Genomic DNA, 18,604 nt, shown 5'->3' with positions numbered 1-18,604 from the left:
GGGGGCCATGTTTAGTGTCTTTCGATAGGTTTTTGAAAAATATTACAAACGTATTCTTTGGTTTTTCATTTGAAAGTGTATTTCTCGAGATATACCGTTTCTATAATTTACCTATGGTATCACGATATATGGTCTTCAACGATTATAACGCCATCTGTCCACAATTCGAAAAAGTGTCTCGAATAAAAGTTGCTTACTTTTAAATAAGGAATCTAAACCTGCAATAAAAAATGGGATTTCTATTTAAGATTATAAAGTTACCCCCACTCCTCCTCCAGGGGGTGGAGTGGGGGGTCGTGTTTAGTGTCATTCGATTGATTTTTGAAAAATATTTAATACATATTTTTCAGTTTTTCGATTCGATGTTCATTTCGCGAAGTATTTGACCGTTCCGCTACTTTTGGGACACCCTATATAAACAATACCTAGATTTTTAAGAGCGCCACAAAAAATTGTATTGGCAAAAAAAGGATTATTAGCATGGGTAAAATAACAACTAATCTAATCTAATCATCTTATTCAAATATTTTATTAAAAAATATATAAATAAAAGCAAAACTGCACGATTTGTTACGTCTTCCTTTCAAAATCAGAACAATCGATTTTATCTGTTTGGGTTTCATAATCAATAGCCGATGCCACTCCATTATTATTTGGAACTGGTATATCTGCCCAAGATTGCTGTTTTCCGTCAGTACATAGAAAACTAAAAATTGCTCCAAACAAGTAAATAGTCGACGCTATATAAAATACTATCCTCCACTGGGTAACACTGGTCTGAAAACAAAGGAATGTTAGGTATATAAAACCAAGGATAGTCAACAAATACAGAAGAATTGTTTCTCCACGACTATTTGCAAAATAGAAGCACAAATAGAGGGAAAAATGTAAACACAATCTCAAAATAATGATAACGTACTAGACTTCGAGAAGGCAGGTGTAAAGCTACTTCGCGTCCGCAGGATAATACTGCACGTGCACCCTGAATAATCTAAATGAACTAGCACAAGAGGCGCCAGACAATATTTCACAAGATCTCCTGGCAGAAAAATATCACAGTTTTTTTAGTAATTAAAGATGAGACAACTACTAATAAATGGACTGTGACTGTACGAGCGTGCTAATTTAATATAGAAGGTATGAGAAGAGCAAACATTTAGTGGAGGAGTGTCCGATCAGATCCTACAATGGCAGTTGATTGAATAGGTCAACTAAATTTTTGTATATTAATTATTATTATTTACAATGTATTGTCCTTTTTATTTATGTACAAAAACTGTAATCTAGCCATACGCTAAATAAATAAATTCGAGAAGGCATTCAATGGGAGTTATACGATACACTTTTCGATTGCCTGCAGGCAGCAGGATTTGGCCACTACGATATAAGACTGATATAACATTTATATTATAATTAGAGACTGGAAAATATGCACTAAAAAATGTCTAAAATATGCATGCAATATGCATTTTAAACAAGCTGAATATGCACAATTAACATGCAAATATGCATTTATATATGCACTTATTTTTATATGAATAATTTTATGGTTTACGTTAAATACATAAATAAATAAAAAATAATAAAAATAAATAAATAGGTTTGAATTTAAACCAAATTGTATTATTATTTCTTAATATATTTTTTTAACTTCAGGTTTTGTGAAAAAATAAAACGGCAAAATATTTTATTTTGACCACAAGATAAATAAGAGTACAATAAAATAAATGTACATATTTTTATTGTTACAATATTGATTCATATTTTCTAAACTAATATTATAAAAAGAGTACAATAAAACAAATTTACATATTTTTATTGTTACAATAAATAATCATATATTGATTCATATTTTCTAAACTAATATTATGTCTTCTATCTGTTAATATTTGTTTATAGGCAGAAAAAGATCTCTCAACGTCACAAGATGTAATTGGGGCATATTTAAACTTTGCTATTAGAGACGGATCCATATTAATATTTTCATCGAAGTTTCCAAAATTGATTATATTATTTATTGAACGCAATAAAGTGAAACCCTCATTTTTGTTTAAAACGTCATCAAGTTTATCTTTAATTTTTACTCCAATTTCCCCATTCAGATTTGTTATTTTCTGTTTAACCGAATCAACAATAGACATACTATTGTGAAGACATAAATTTTGAGCCTCTAATTTTGTAATTGAACTTTCAATGATATCGAAATTCGATTTTATATACAACAATTGATTTTTAATAGACTTTTCTTTAAAAATATTTTGACAGTTATCAATAGCGGTACAAGTCGGATCAAAACTTGAAATAACGCTTTTGATGTCGTCGTATATTCAGATAAAAATATAGCACTTTTAAGCCAAGTTCCCCATCTGGTTAATACTGGTTCTGGTGGTAAAGGAATATCGGGAAGCATCTCCCTATATACCTGTACACGTAGTGGTGCTTTCAGAAATACTTTTTTTACATTATTTATTAAGGTGTTTACATTGGGAAATTCAATTCTAACTTTCTCTGCAACTCTGTTTAGGCCGTGCGCCAAACATGTACAGTGAATTAAATTAGGGAAAAAGATTTTAAGATTGGATGCAGCTTTCATCATATATGAGGCGGCATCACTAAGCATTAATAATATTTTTTCAAATGGTACTTGATCAGGTAAAAAAAAATTTGTTAGGGATTCGTTAACAAATCTAGCTATTGTAGCATAGTTTGTTTTTTCCAAACATTTTACACTAATTAAGTATGAGTTTTTAAAATCGCCAGAGTCGTTAAGAACTCCAACAATTAGATTCGCAATTTGTCGACCCTTTGTATCCGTTGTTTCGTCGACGGAAATCCAAAGATATTCGGCTTTTAACTGATTTTTAATACTCGTCATCACATCTTTGTAACATGCACTGACATATTTTTTCCGAAGAGTTGAAGAACTTGGTATTTGAGCTGGTTTATCTTTAATCTTGCAATAAGTTTTTAAAAAGTTTTGACACGATTTATGTTCTAACTTGTGCAGAGGGATATTGCAGTTCAAAAAAAAATGGCATAAATCCTTTGCAAAGGTTTCTTGCCCAACTGACGTATTCTGAATCTGCAAACTGTTCTGTAGAATCTGCTGGCGAGGTTTATTATCATTTTTTGATAGCTTAGTTTGGTGAAGTGAAGTTTTTATGTGTTGAACTACTTGGAATTTCTTTTGACATGGAATCTGGAATATAATGATAATGATGTTTTAGATGTTTTCGTAAATAGATACCTACATTAAAATGATCAAACTTTTTAAACCTCCCCCAATTTTTTTTTATTTCTCAAAGTGAAATTGAAATCGTCAAACAATAAAGTACAGTCAGTGTACCGTAGTATACAGGGTGGGCCACTCTCAACACCTCGCTCTGTATAAGCCAAACCGTTGCGAACTTTAAAAAACAGTTTTTGAAGAAATGGGACGGTTTGTCATTTTAGAATAGACAGACACATAGATGTGCAAAGAAGTTTGATAAGTTTAAAAATCTATTGAAGTGGAGAACTTACCTTTTTATCACAAATGGTGCAAAACATACTTTCACTGTCGATAACTTTTAGATGATTGTTACTTCCAATCCAACTTCTGAGAAGACTTGATTTTTCCCTTGCTACTTTAGGCATTTTCACAATAATAATAAAATGATTTTTTTACACAGTATAGTCAATAACTTGCAATCACAAAAGTTGAATAATCGGCGATTGATTTAAGACTAACCATTCATAAAATAAAATAATCTATCCTACCCTTAAAATGCTTAAAATTTCGTTTTGGTTGGTTTTCCCAGAATAATTCATAGTTGGCCGACACCAGCAGAAAGTACAGGTAATATTTGTAATGTTATTCAAAATATAATCGGTATTTACTTAGGTAATTTGTAAATTCTGAGAAGTCTATAAATCTTAAATATCCGGATAATGATACCTGCAGCTATAAATAACGCCCATTATGTTTATGGGTACAACAACAAAGGAGCTTAACAGCAAAATATTTACTTTCACATTTTATTTTAATGGATGTTGATGTTACTAATATATACCTTATTTTTAAATGGGGTAGAGTAAATTCCCATCAAAATATGCATTTATATGCTCTTAAATCTCCAAATATGCAAGGCATATGCATTTATGAAAAACATGAGAAATATGCAGCATATATTGTAGCGTTTAAAAAACCAGTGAAAATATGATCTTTAGATTTGTATAGATTTTACAATCCCTCTCTAAGAAGTCCAAATTTTTTTTATTCAGTTTTTTACTTAAATTCAGATTGCAAGGAATTTTCTAAAACCGCACCTGTATACATCTACGAAGTATTCCGCAACATTTCAATGTGTTACAAGATTCCTGTTTATTTGAGACGCAAAAACAGAATTTGTAAGAAGTTTTGACAAAAGTACAGTTCTAATGCGTTGATGAACTTTCTAGAATAAATGTTGAAAATCAATTTGATTGGTTTGTTTGAATTTGGTACAAAGATCGAAGCTCGTAATTGGCTCTGAAGAACGGAAGCCGGAAATTGCGTAGTGACAGGATCAAGGAATTTTGGCAGGAGACGGAGAAGAAAGCAGGCATTCTTACAATGGTAGTGAATCAGTAAACATCGATAGTGAGTTACCGGCTTTTTTGTGACGCAAAAAGAATTTCCAAGTAAATGGGATCTATCAAAGTTCTTCTGTGTTTTTGTTAAGTAGGTGTACCATCAGTTTGATGGTGTAGCAGTTCCTTTTTTGATGGTAAAAGTGTAATATACGCTTTGTAAAAATACTGCGTATGTATTTATGAAAGCCGGCATAGTACTAATATCGTAGTGATGAATTAAACCCAAGCCTCCCGTCTCCTGGATTAGAAAACCTATTTCCCGAGGTAAATAAGCAAATTTCTTTTGTTTTATGGTATTTTCATGGTATAATGGTATATGGTGCAATCAGTAATTTTCCATTGACATTTTCCCCTTCGAGTGACGTATGAACTACGTACGTGCTGTCAAGTGTCATGTCAAGTTTCACAATGGTGAAGTTTTGAATTTTAAGGTATAGTGACTTTTAATAATTATAAAATTCTCAAACTAATAACGTTAATTTCTTTCAACATAAAAAAAATAAATCTTTTTGGAACTTAAAATACAAAGATGAAAAAGTAAATTGTTGAACAGAACAAAGAATAATTTTGCTTCCATCATTAAAATATTATTGTAAAGACATAATTGTAAGTTAATGTTAAAATCCTTTTTGAAACCTTTTGAAATAGTTAAAAATAAAAGATTTACGGAATGATATTTGACAGGTGACATAGTTGTTGTTATTTTCAATAATTAAGTACTACGAGGAGTAGTCAGTAATTCTTTAATGTAAACATTGTTCCCTGAATGAATATAAATTTTTGTTTTAATGCAAATGCTATAATATATGTCATAATTAGGTCAGTCAGTCAGTTATACAAGTCATAATTAAGTCAGATATCAAATCCTCAATGCAATAATATTATTGTTTATCTTTTGGTGCACCATAACCTATGTTCAGAAAAGTAGATGTATTTTTTTTACAGGTAATCTTTTATGTAATCTGAAAGTTTTGTTATGTCAAGGAATAATTTTTCAATAAATGCCATAACTGTGTATTTTGTCCTGTTTATTTACCGCTAACCTATTGGCAAAATTTTAACCACAAACTTTAAAAGCTTTTTAGAGTCAAATTTTAAGATGTTGGATGATCATAGAAAGTAAAACTCCTGGTAAGGCGCCCTAACAAAATATAGCCAGGATTTATATTTAACACCCCAGGATATCTGTAAGTACCCTTGTTTAAATTTTTGATAGTAGTAAATATTCCCTAATCCCTAACTTCTTCTTAACGAACTCACAACCTTAGCTCTCCAACCAAAACACGAGCCGCCGTAGCAAAGTAGTTTTTAGAAATATCCCCTAGTTTTCTCGACCCTTTTGTATTTAAGCAGTATCTAAATTTTCCAAGCTTTTATCTTCCCCCTTATTTCTAAGTGATACAAAATGTCGCCCTAGAACGTGGGGCCGATTCATTTTTCTGCCTCTTTCAGTGTCCAGTTGTGCGCTACAAAATAGCACCCTCAGACGTGAGGCCAGTCTCTTTTCACCCCCCAGTCATATCGTTAAGTTGTTCCCAAGCAGTTTACATTTTTTTAGTTAGTCCCAACTGTTTTTCAACTTAATTTCCTCTCCTTGCCCCAGATTTGAGACCGATTCTACTATCACAACCAGTATCGCAACATAGTTTAGCCCAAGAGCCCCTACATTTTTTTAGAACGTTACGAAGTGGTATAAAATTTTCAATAGGATGTGTAAATATGTACTCATAGTAGTGTATTAACATTGTTTTTATGTATGTACTTATAGTAGATGTTAATACAGTACCCATGGTGAAAGCAATATTTAAATTTTTTTTAAAAAAGTATTGATTGTATAGACAAGTAGTCTATATAAGTAGCGTTGAACATTCCAATATTGAAACTATTGATAAAGTATAACATTTTAGTTGTATTTGTGCATTTATTCATAATTGATTAACAATTTTTTACAGAATAACTTGTTTTTGTGATTTTTTTTGTTCGTCATTTGAGTATATGTGTATAGTCTGTGTAGTTTCCGTTTGAGTTTTTAGTCCCAATGTTGTCTAGTTGTCCCATTATTTTTTTCTCAACTAATCTAGTTTTGTCAGTGTCATAAAGATACCAAAGGTTAGTTGGAGTCTGCCTGTGAAGTAGTTTGAGTGTATCCGTGAAGTAAAGTAGTTAGTCAGTCCAATTACTATTTGTCTTTCCCTTCTTGTACCAGAATAGATCACAAGTGTAATACTCGTGATAAAGGAAGTGTGCTTAGTTGTCTAGGAACACTCCCATTAGTTATCGGAACAAGAACCGTTGTTGGTGTTATCCCGTGTAAGCTCATTCGAGAAGCAAGTTTCAATATTGTTTGTGTTTGTCTATCCCTGTTTTGTCTGAAAATATTTGAGTCTGTTGTTTCCTGTTTGTTTTGTGTACCCTTGTGTTATTCCCTGTTAGTCCGTGTCAGTGGTGGAGTGTGAATTTTTTGACGAATAGTTTATTGACCCCTCTTTTGTTTATTGAGTGATTGCAGACCAAGAGCAGAAGTTGCAACAAAGTCAGTGAGGTTAGGATCTGGCTGCGTGAGAGTGCAAGTGAGGTTTGTGTTCGTTTGATAAATAGAAACGGTTTTTTGTCCGAAAGTCATACTTTCTACTATTCCCTTTGGTCTTTCCCCTGTGTGTTGTTTTCACCCCAGTTTTAAAAATGAAGTCTACCCAAGTTAATGATCTGAAAACCGATGAGTTATCTTATGAACTTTTCATAAGAGGTTTTAATGTCCAAAATAGGACTGTTGAAGAAAAACGTAAGTTGTTGAGAGGTCAGTTAAGTAAAGAGACCATCTCATCTTCCATTAATTTGACTAAAAATGTAGTCGATCCTGATCAAGAGTTACCTACAATCCAGTCAATATTAGCAGATTTGCAAAGTATTGCGCGGGCAATGAGTGCACAGTCATCAAAGGCTGACTTTGCTCGTTTCAAAACAAGGTCCAGTCATCTGGATTTCAGATTGGAAAATTTCCCTGATAATGTAGAAGAAGCTATAAAAGAAGTTATTGACAACTATAAGATGGATTTATTGATGTTGACTGGAGATGTCTTAGAAAAGGAAGAGACATCTGACAATGTGTCCGTCCCATCGACTAGTGGTACAACTTCAGTCCCCGTTGCCCCTATTAGTTCAGTTTCAGCCCCTATTATACAAATTTCAACTCCTGTTAGAGTTTCTGATTTAAATATCAAATTTAATGGTGAGAGTAAAGCCCTTCCCACATTTTTAGAAAAAGTAAGAGATTCTGCTAGATCCAGAAATATTTCTGATGATGTCCTGTTTAGATCAGCTTTTGAGTTATTCGACGGAAACGCTGCTATTTGGTATAGGAGTGTTGGAAATACAGTTAACAGTTGGAATGAGTTGGTAACCCTTCTCAAAACTGCTTTCCTACCCCCAGATTATAATGATAATCTCCTTGATGAAATTAAAGGTCGAAAACAAAAAAAGTCTGAGTCAATCACTATTTATTCCGCAATCATGGAGAATCTCTTTAAACGTTTAGAAGAGTACCCATCTGAAGCCCAACGAGTAAAGATTTTAAGAAAAAATATTTTGGTGGATTATATTCCACTCGTAGCCCTTCAAGATTTTCCCACTGTCGAAATGTTAGTCATAACTGTTAAACGTTTGGAGCAAAATGTTTTGCCCCTGCTTCAAACTACAAAAGGTCTTGCTGGTATTTCATTAGAGGATTCAGAAAAACCCCAAGAGAAGCTTCAGGTACTTGATAAACAAGACAAGCCTGATAACCCCAAAGGAGACAAACGAGAAAAGCAAGATCGTCCCTTTAAGAAATCCAAGTCTACGCAGAGAAATGAGAGACCCAATCCTCCAGTAGATACTGATGAAAGACATCAGTCTTCTTCTTCTTATCCACCCCACAGAAATCAGTCTTCTTATCCACCTCCATTGATGCAATCCCCTCCCTATCGACCGTATGGAAATCAGTCTTCTTCTTATCAACCTCATTCAATGCAACCCCCTCCACAACCCTACCAAACACATGACAACCCTAGAAAAATTATTTTTTGTTTTACTTGTGGTAAGCCCAACCACATTTCTCGCAATTGTACAAACAGAGAAATGTCTTGTTCTCGTTGTGGTAATAAAGGAGTGAGAACGTCCTCCTGTATGTGTCAAAAAAACTAGGTAGTGTGCAGCCAGTCGGCAGTTGCACTCCATATAGAGTTAAGCCCGACAAATTCCCCCAAAACATACTTAACCCTCTTTTTGAAAAGAAAGGTTGTGACAGTCGTCCTCATGTTAGTATTTCTATCTTTTCTAAAAACTTTGTCGCCCTCTTAGACAGTGGTTGCACCACATCCGTAGTAGGTGCCGCTGGAGTTAAATTTTTGGATTCCCAAGGAATTAAATATAATTCTACCCCCTGTAAACACGTCTGCTTAGCAGATGGTTCTCAAAAATCAGTTGTTGGTACTATTGATCTTCCAATTGAGGCTGATGGTGTTTCCCAAGTAGTGAAATTTCTTGTCGTACCCTCCGTTCCCCATAGTTTTATTTTGGGAAGTAACTTTATGCATAAATTTTCAGTGTTCTTGAATTTTAGAGATGGAACATGGCATTCTTCCCAAAAGGAAGAGAAAACAGAAACTTTGTATTCTGTAGACTCATTTTCCCCCACTGAAAAAAATTTAGTAGATTCCACAGTCGCTTCTTTTGAGGAAATTTCTAGTTCCAACTACATTGGAAGAACCAATAAAATTGAAATGGTTATTGACACTGGTGATGCAAAGCCATTTAAGAAAAGACAATATCCTTTATCCCCATACATGAATAAAATACTACATGAAGAGTTAGACGATATGTTACGATTAGGAGTAATCGAACCAGCCCAATCCCCATGGTCAAGTCCCATATTATTAGTCAAGAAAAAGTCAGGTGAATATAGGTTCTGTTTTGATGGTCGTTCATTAAATGAAGTCACTGTTCATGATACATATCCTTTGCCCCAAATAGACAGAATTCTTTCGTTACTTAGAGGAGCTAAATGCATTAGTTCCATTGACTTAAGAAAAGCTTTTTGGCAAATCCCGCTGCATCCTGACTCTAGGAAAAAGACAGCCTTTAATGTTTCTGGTAGAGGTTCCTTTCAATTCACTTCTGTTCCTTTTGGTTTGTGTAATAGTGCACAGATTCAACAAAGATTAGTTGATGCTATCTTTGGCCCTGAATTTGAACCCTATATATTCTGTTATTTAGATGACATCATAGTGTGTACCCCATCTTTTGAAGAACATATCCGATTGTTGAAAATTATAAGAGATAAACTGAAAGAAGCAAACTTGACCATTAACATCGATAAGTGTGATTTTTTTAAATCTGAATTGAAGTATCTTGGTTATGTAGTTGGTAACAATTCCCTTAAAGCAGATCCTGAAAAAATCTTAGCTATGGTTAATTATCCCAGGCCATCTAATTCTACTGAAATTAAAAGATTTATAGGTATGTGTTCCTGGTATCGTCGTTTCATTAGAGATTTTTCCAGTTTAGCCTCCCCTATTAATGACCTCCTTAAAGGTCATAGAAAGAAAAAACAACCAGTAGTTTGGACTAGTGAAGCTGAAAAAGCTTTTTTAAAAATTAAAGAACTCCTAATTTCTGCCCCTATCTTAGCCCAACCCAATTTCGAACTTCCCTTTGTTGTGCAATGTGATGCATCTGACACTGGTCTTGGTGGTGTCTTGACTCAAACTATTGATGGTGAAGAAAAAGTTATAGCTTATGCAAGTAGGTCCCTTTCCCGAGCTGAAAGAAATTATTCAGTTACAGAGCGAGAATGTCTCGCAGTGATCTTCGCTATCGAGAAATTTCGAGGTTATATTGAAGGAGTTAAGTTTTCGGTCATTACTGACCACCATTCACTTCTCTGGTTGAATAAACTGTCCAATCCTACAGGCAAATTAGCCAGGTGGGCTATGCGCCTAAGACAACATACTTTCGATTTGATTCATAGAAAAGGAACATCCCATTTAGTCCCTGATGCTTTATCTCGAGCTCATACCAATGATACACCCAAAGATGCCCAAAAAGTTGATTATCTAGAAATAGATCTTGACAGAATAGACCCTTGGTTCGATGATTTAAGATCAAAGATACTCCGTTCCCCTGGTGATTTTCCACAATGGAAAGTGGAAAATGATTTCATTTACAAGTATGCCCCATCCCCCAATTCTTTCAAGACTAATGATATTGAATGGAAAATTTTAGTTCCCAAACCCCAAAGATTAGAAGTAATGCAATCTTGTCATGAGCCACCTACGTGTGCTCACTTTGGATTCTATAAAACTTTGTCCCGTATTCAAGAAAGGTACTATTGGCCCAAAATGCGTTGTGATGTGCTTAAGTTTGTCAGATCATGTAAAGTTTGTGGTGCTCAGAAAACACCAAATCATGCTCCTTTAGGTAAAATGGGTAAGCAGAGAGAAGCCCAATTCCCCTGGCAAATAGTTGCCATTGATCTGATAGGTCCCTTTGTTCGTTCTAAAAAAGGTTATACATGGTTATTAGTGGTTGCTGATTGGTTTAGTAAATATACCTTAGTCCATCCTTTGAGGAAGGCTACGGCTAAGAGTATTACTGAATTTTTGGAAGATAATGTCTTCCTGATGTTTGGTGTTCCCCAGTATGTGATTTGTGATAATGCCTCAAATCTGAACAACCCTCTTCTAATTAATCTCTGTAGTAGGTATAATGTTCAGAAAGTATGGTTTAGCCCCGTGTATGCACCACAATGTAATTTTGTGGAGAGAAATAATAAAACCATTGGAACAGCAATCCGTATGTATATAAAAGACCACGTAGACTGGGACAAGAATTTAGCAAAGATCAGACAAGCTATTAATACCGCAAAGCACGAAGTAACTGGATACACCCCAGCTTTCCTTAATTATGGCCGTCATGTTCCCCTGAGTGGAAACTACTATGGTGTTGATCAAAACGATCAACGGAAGCAAGATCTAGAAATTATTCCTGGTAACCGTGATATGTATGCTTCAGAAGTAAAAGGATTAAGTCAAGTCTTCGAAAAGGTCAGGGCTAATCTTCGAAAAGGATATGAACGTAACGCTAGAAGTTACAACTTACGAAGAAGAGAAGTCCAATTCCAAGTAGGAGATAGAGTATGGAAAAGGAATAAAGTCCTGTCTAATGCTGCTAACAAGTTTATGTCTAAACTAGCACCGAGGTACATTGAAGCTACAGTCCGTGAAAAGTTGTCACCAGTGGTGTATCGTCTCTCTGATTTAAATGGTTCTGATCTTGGTAAATGGCATGTTAAAGACTTAAAACCTTTTGTATCTGATGGAGATAATATGTCATCCCCTTAGTCCTGATCCCCTATTCCATGTTCCCCCTGTATTGTTCTTCAGTTCCCTTAGTCTTGATAAGAAGTTGATATTCTCTTTGATTTTGGTATGTCGTCTTTTGGTCCCTGTTGTTGTCGTATACCCCCTTGTATGAATTTGTTGTGATTTGGCCCTTGTTGTTGTTGTATCCCCCTTTGTTAGTCTTCTTTTATTTTAGTCTAGTTGTTGAAGTGAGTATATTCCCTGTGAGACGTTTAACATAAAGTTACCGATCTCGACTTGAGACAAATGTTAAGATTACGTTGTCTCATTGAGGTATTTAGAATGGAGATTCTAAATCCTCATTTTTGCTGAACCGTTGCCAACAAAATTCCCTGAAACTCGCTAGGCGTTTAGTGGAGTTTAGGCAGATGCCTATCTGCTGAGCCTAGAGCTCAAATGATTTGTTTAGTTTTTGAGAACCGCTCGCGGTTAGGCAACGAGGTGACAAGGCTGTGTCTGCCCTGGTATGTCACTTGTGTTACTGCTGTGGATGTCAGCGAGGTCCACACAGGGCACAAGTTTAGTTTCTTTCCCAAGGCACAGAAACTCTTGTCACCTACAGTTCATTTTAGAGTCATTACACATTTAAGTCTACTCGACTTTAAAGAGTCTGGCGATCGATGGTACGCTAGCCCAATCCCTAACGTTTGTTTGTTTAATTTAATCCCCACTAGCCATCATCTAAAAAAATTTTTGATGTGATTGTTTAGCCTCACTCAAGGAGTCATGGTTGATTTTTGTTTGGTTTATCGAAAACTGGATAGCTATCCGAGCTTTCTCTTTTCGGAGGAGGCTGTGTAGCGTTTAAAAAACCAGTGAAAATATGATCTTTAGATTTGTATAGATTTTACAATCCCTCTCTAAGAAGTCCAAATTTTTTTTATTCAGTTTTTTACTTAAATTCAGATTGCAAGGAATTTTCTAAAACCGCACCTGTATACATCTACGAAGTATTCCGCAACATTTCAATGTGTTACAAGATTCCTGTTTATTTGAGACGCAAAAACAGAATTTGTAAGAAGTTTTGACAAAAGTACAGTTCTAATGCGTTGATGAACTTTCTAGAATAAATGTTGAAAATCAATTTGATTGGTTTGTTTGAATTTGGTACAAAGATCGAAGCTCGTAATTGGCTCTGAAGAACGGAAGCCGGAAATTGCGTAGTGACAGGATCAAGGAATTTTGGCAGGAGACGGAGAAGAAAGCAGGCATTCTTACAATGGTAGTGAATCAGTAAACATCGATAGTGAGTTACCGGCTTTTTTGTGACGCAAAAAGAATTTCCAAGTAAATGGGATCTATCAAAGTTCTTCTGTGTTTTTGTTAAGTAGGTGTACCATCAGTTTGATGGTGTAGCAGTTCCTTTTTTGATGGTAAAAGTGTAATATACGCTTTGTAAAAATACTGCGTATGTATTTATGAAAGCCGGCATAGTACTAATATCGTAGTGATGAATTAAACCCAAGCCTCCCGTCTCCTGGATTAGAAAACCTATTTCCCGAGGTAAATAAGCAAATTTCTTTTGTTTTATGGTATTTTCATGGTATAATGGTATATGGTGCAATCAGTAATTTTCCATTGACATTTTCCCCTTCGAGTGACGTATGAACTACGTACGTGCTGTCAAGTGTCATGTCAAGTTTCACAATGGTGAAGTTTTGAATTTTAAGGTATAGTGACTTTTAATAATTATAAAATTCTCAAACTAATAACGTTAATTTCTTTCAACATAAAAAAAATAAATCTTTTTGGAACTTAAAATACAAAGATGAAAAAGTAAATTGTTGAACAGAACAAAGAATAATTTTGCTTCCATCATTAAAATATTATTGTAAAGACATAATTGTAAGTTAATGTTAAAATCCTTTTTGAAACCTTTTGAAATAGTTAAAAATAAAAGATTTACGGAATGATATTTGACAGGTGACATAGTTGTTGTTATTTTCAATAATTAAGTACTACGAGGAGTAGTCAGTAATTCTTTAATGTAAACATTGTTCCCTGAATGAATATAAATTTTTGTTTTAATGCAAATGCTATAATATATGTCATAATTAGGTCAGTCAGTCAGTTATACAAGTCATAATTAAGTCAGATATCAAATCCTCAATGCAATAATATTATTGTTTATCTTTTGGTGCACCATAACCTATGTTCAGAAAAGTAGATGTATTTTTTTTACAGGTAATCTTTTATGTAATCTGAAAGTTTTGTTATGTCAAGGAATAATTTTTCAATAAATGCCATAACTGTGTATTTTGTCCTGTTTATTTACCGCTAACCTATTGGCAAAATTTTAACCACAAACTTTAAAAGCTTTTTAGAGTCAAATTTTAAGATGTTGGATGATCATAGAAAGTAAAACTCCTGGTAAGGCGCCCTAACAAAATATAGCCAGGATTTATATTTAACACCCCAGGATATCTGTAAGTACCCTTGTTTAAATTTTTGATAGTAGTAAATATTCCCTAATCCCTAACTTCTTCTTAACGAACTCACAACCTTAGCTCTCCAACCAAAACACGAGCCGCCGTAGCAAAGTAGTTTTTAGAAATATCCCCTAGTTTTCTCGACCCTTTTGTATTTAAGCAGTATCTAAATTTTCCAAGCTTTTATCTTCCCCCTTATTTCTAAGTGCTACAATATATGCATATGCATTTTGCATATAATCCAGTCTTTAATTATAATCAAGTAACCTCTGTCCAAATTGGAGACCGTCTTTCTGGAAAATTACCCATTAAACCAGGAATACGACAGGGTTGTGTTCTGTCATCCAGTTTTTAAATCTGTATCCTGAAAAAATCTTTAGGAAGGCTTTGGATGACAAACACAAGGAAGTAAGACTACTGGGAGAAGTACCTAATAAACAATATTAGATCCACTGACGTTATAAACTTTCTTGCAGAAAATTTACAAGATCTCCAGGCACTAGTAAATATAGTCAGTGAAATAAGTTATCAGAAAGGTCTTACAATTAACATTTCAAAGATAAAGTGGATGGCAGCTGGAAAGATTAATATAGATCAAGGTCGGCTTTGTCTTAACGGAGAAGAGATAGAATGTGTACACCATTTTAAATACCTTGGCAGCTGGTTAAATGTAAATTGTGACTCTGATAAGAGATATTAATCAGAATCGAAATGTCGAAAGTACTGAAATATTATGTGTGGTCTTTCCTATTATATGGTTGTAAGACAAGGACATTACAAACCATAATGATTGTCGACGGATCCTAAAAATATCGTGGAACAGAATATTTTGTCCGTGTAATTCTTCTTCTTCTTCTTCTTAGTCTAGCCATTCACGTCCACATCTGAACATAAGCCTCTTCAAGTCTTCCTTTCCATTGTTTTTTGTTGTACGCTACTTGTAGCCAATTTTTCCCGGCAGTTCGTTTCAGATCATCTGTCCATCTGATAGGAGGTGTGCTTCTGGTTCTTTTGTGTTGGTATGGTCTCAAGTTTAGAATTGTTCTGTATCATTTGTTTAGATCGCTCCCAGCTACATGTCCAGCGTATTCCCATTTAAATTTTCATGATTTTTGTACCACATCGGTGACTTTGGTTTTCTGTCTTATCCATGTGTTTGTTTTCCTGTCCTTAAGTGATATGCCAAGCATTGCTCTTTCCATCGCGTCTTAAGTGACTCTGAGTATGTTCATATTCTTTTTTGTGATTGTCCATGTTTGTGCCCCATATGTTAATATCTGTTAATATATTTGCTGATTTCTGAGTACAATAGTTCAGTTTGCCGAATGCTGCCTATGTTACGTTTCTTCTTCTTTTTATTTCTTCCGTTTGAATTTCCCTATTTAGTATTATTTTTTGTCCTAAGTATATATTCTTCAACTTTTTCTATAACTTTGTCGTTTATTATTGTCACGGTTTCTTCGGAGTGCATGACTTTTGTTTTGTTTAAATCCATTTTCAGTCCTATTTTAGAAGATTCTGTGTGTAGTTCTGAAAGCATGGTTTGTAGTTCTTGTAGGTCAATAACTATTAGGATTATGTCATCCGCAAATCGTAGATTACTGAGGTAGCGGCCATTGATGTTTATTCCCTTATATTTCCAATTTAGATTTTTAAACACCTCCTCCAAAACTAAGGTGAACAGTTTGGGTGATAGAGTGTCTCCCTGTTTGACTCCCCTGTTTAATGGTACAGGGTCCGTGTATTCATTTTCATTTAGGTAGTATGTAGCTGTAACTTGGTTCATAGTTTTTTTTATTAGGTTAATATATCTGCTGTCTATTCTACAATTTTGCATTGCGTTTATTACGGCCGTGTGTTCTATAGTGTCGAAAGCTTTTTCGTAGTCTACAAATGCTATAAAAACTGGAAACTTGTATTCTTTCAGCTCTTAGGGACTTTGCCCTGCTGTAAACAACTGTCTATAAGCTTAGTTACAATTGCAATGAGTTCCTTACCTCCTTCTAATATCATATCTGTGGTAATCCTATCTTCTGCTGCAGCTTTATTTCTCTTCATGTTTTCCAATGCTGTAGATATCTCTGAAATTGTTACTTTTGGCATTATTTCCGATCCAACATTTTTTATTAATTTCCGTGCTGGTCTCATTTCATCGTCTTGTTGATGTGTTCTGTAGAGTTCCGTGTAAAATCCTTAGAGTCTATGTAATTAGAGAACCTAAATACCATCTACTTCACCTTATAATGCAAGGAAAAGTGGAGGGAAAGAGACTGATTGGTAAAAAATGCTTTCAAGGCTACGTAATATTAGACAATGATGTTGTTCCAAAGCAGAATAATAAGTTTGCACAGCAGCCTATAGAAAGAGGTTTCAGGAAATTATAAACATGATGAAGACCAACGTCTAAATAGGGAAACGGCACCTAAAGGAGAAGAGTAATAATATTCCAACATACCTGGCTAGTTATAATAATAATTACAACGAACTAAAGTTACAATTTACCTGATCAGTAACTATATATCCAGTTAAAATCGGAGAGACTATTCCGGGTATGGTTGCAAATGTGTTATTAATGCCAAATATAACCCCGGCAAATTTGGGAGCTATATCCAGTGGGTTGATTCTGGAAAAAATATACATAAATAATACCTTACATTACAGTGCAGGAGGTTAATGATCTTGGTGTTACGGTCAACCAAACACGAAGTTGGTCTACCAAACAGCAAGCATTTAGTATTATGTACTCTGCTTTATCCTTTACATCCAAAGCTTTTCATACAATGTTTCCAGACTTGTTTTTGAAACTCTACAAAAATTAGGTCAGACCTCAGCTAGAATTTGCAGTGTCATTTGGGCCACCTCATTTGCAAAAAAAAACATTAATTTATTAGAAGAAGTACAACGAAGAGCTACTAAGATACCTTTTAAACTTATCAATGGAGGATTAAACTATGAAACCCGATTAAGAAAGCTCAAGTTGTCTACATTAACTCATAAAAGAGAAAGAGGCGATATCATATAGAATTCATAGAGTAGATTTTTGGGGATCATCAAACGTTTTTAATATCAACGAAGATGCTAGACTAAGGGGTCATAACTATAAATATGGAAAGGAGTCTTTTAAAACTACTGTAAGGCAAAACTTTTTGGTTAACCGTGTTTTTGACAAATGGAAAATTTAATGGATGACACAATAGAAGCTACATATAGTCCGTCCGCTATAACTTTTCCCATGCGGTACGACTCATTTTCAATCAAATTAAGTCAAAACATAAATTGAAACGAACGTCGATGTGTATATACATTTTGTATACTGTATACTATATACTACATACATCGGCGTACGTTTCACTTTCTGTTTTGACTTAATTTGATTAAAAATGAATCGTACCGCATGGGAAAAGTTATAGCGGGCGGACTATAATAATAGTTTAAATAGTGTCAAAAAACAAGTTGGTCAAACCCGCAAACAGGTGTATGTTCTCAAAAAAAGTGATAGTGTGTAAAAAACACACCATCAAATTTTTTACACACTATCAGTTTTTTTGAGAATATACACCTGTTTGCCGGTTTGACCTACTTAGAAGTGTGTACTAGTCATACAGTCTTTTTCAATTCAGAAAACAAGTTGATGAAAACTAATTGGATATTGTATCTAATCTCATATTAACTTTCGTTAGAATAAATTTTGTAATTTCTTGTATCGGTACTTTGTAATGTTCGTATTTTTCGTAATTGGCTATTATTGGAAGAACTTTTTATAAGAACTAAAGCCCAATTTATTTTACGAGGCTAGTTTACCATACAACGGAACAGGGCGACATTGGGGACGTGCGCCGTCTATTGTTCTACGGCACGTATCGTGCACAGCCCATCGTAAGATAAATTGGGCCTACCTAATTCTTTTGGATATTATTTTAATAATTTATTTTTACTTTGTTAGAAAATTTGTTTTATACTGTATTATTTAGTTTAGTTATAAACTATAAGACCTATAAAATTTGTAAATAATTTATTTAAATATACATACATATACATAATACACATAAAAAATATTTAATATTTTTGACTTTGGGCAGCATAAGCTCTACTGTTTCTTTGTATTATTGTATTTACATATAATAATAAAAATAAATATCTTTAATGTCCGACTGGTATATT

At 34.1% G+C, this 18,604-nt stretch overlaps 1 protein-coding gene across 2 annotated transcripts in view; it reads right to left on the bottom strand.

The window, feature by feature from the left end:
* Window positions 1–500: 500 nt before the first annotated feature.
* The window catches only part of LOC126881675 (sialin-like), a 72,297-nt gene continuing 54,193 nt past the window's right edge, over window positions 501–18,604 (bottom strand). For both annotated transcript variants that reach the window (XM_050646071.1, XM_050646072.1), the window contains exons 7-8: window positions 16,946–17,066; window positions 501–777 (exon numbers count right to left, since the gene is read on the bottom strand). In XM_050646071.1, coding sequence (XP_050502028.1) covers window positions 571–777; window positions 16,946–17,066 — 328 coding nt within the window. In that variant the 3' untranslated portion in view covers window positions 501–570. The remainder of the gene's footprint in view (window positions 778–16,945; window positions 17,067–18,604) is intronic.

Source organism: Diabrotica virgifera, chromosome 3 (assembly GCF_917563875.1).
Source record: "Diabrotica virgifera virgifera chromosome 3, PGI_DIABVI_V3a".
NCBI lineage: Eukaryota > Metazoa > Arthropoda > Insecta > Coleoptera > Chrysomelidae > Diabrotica > Diabrotica virgifera.
This window is presented reverse-complemented; position numbering and strand designations above follow the sequence as displayed.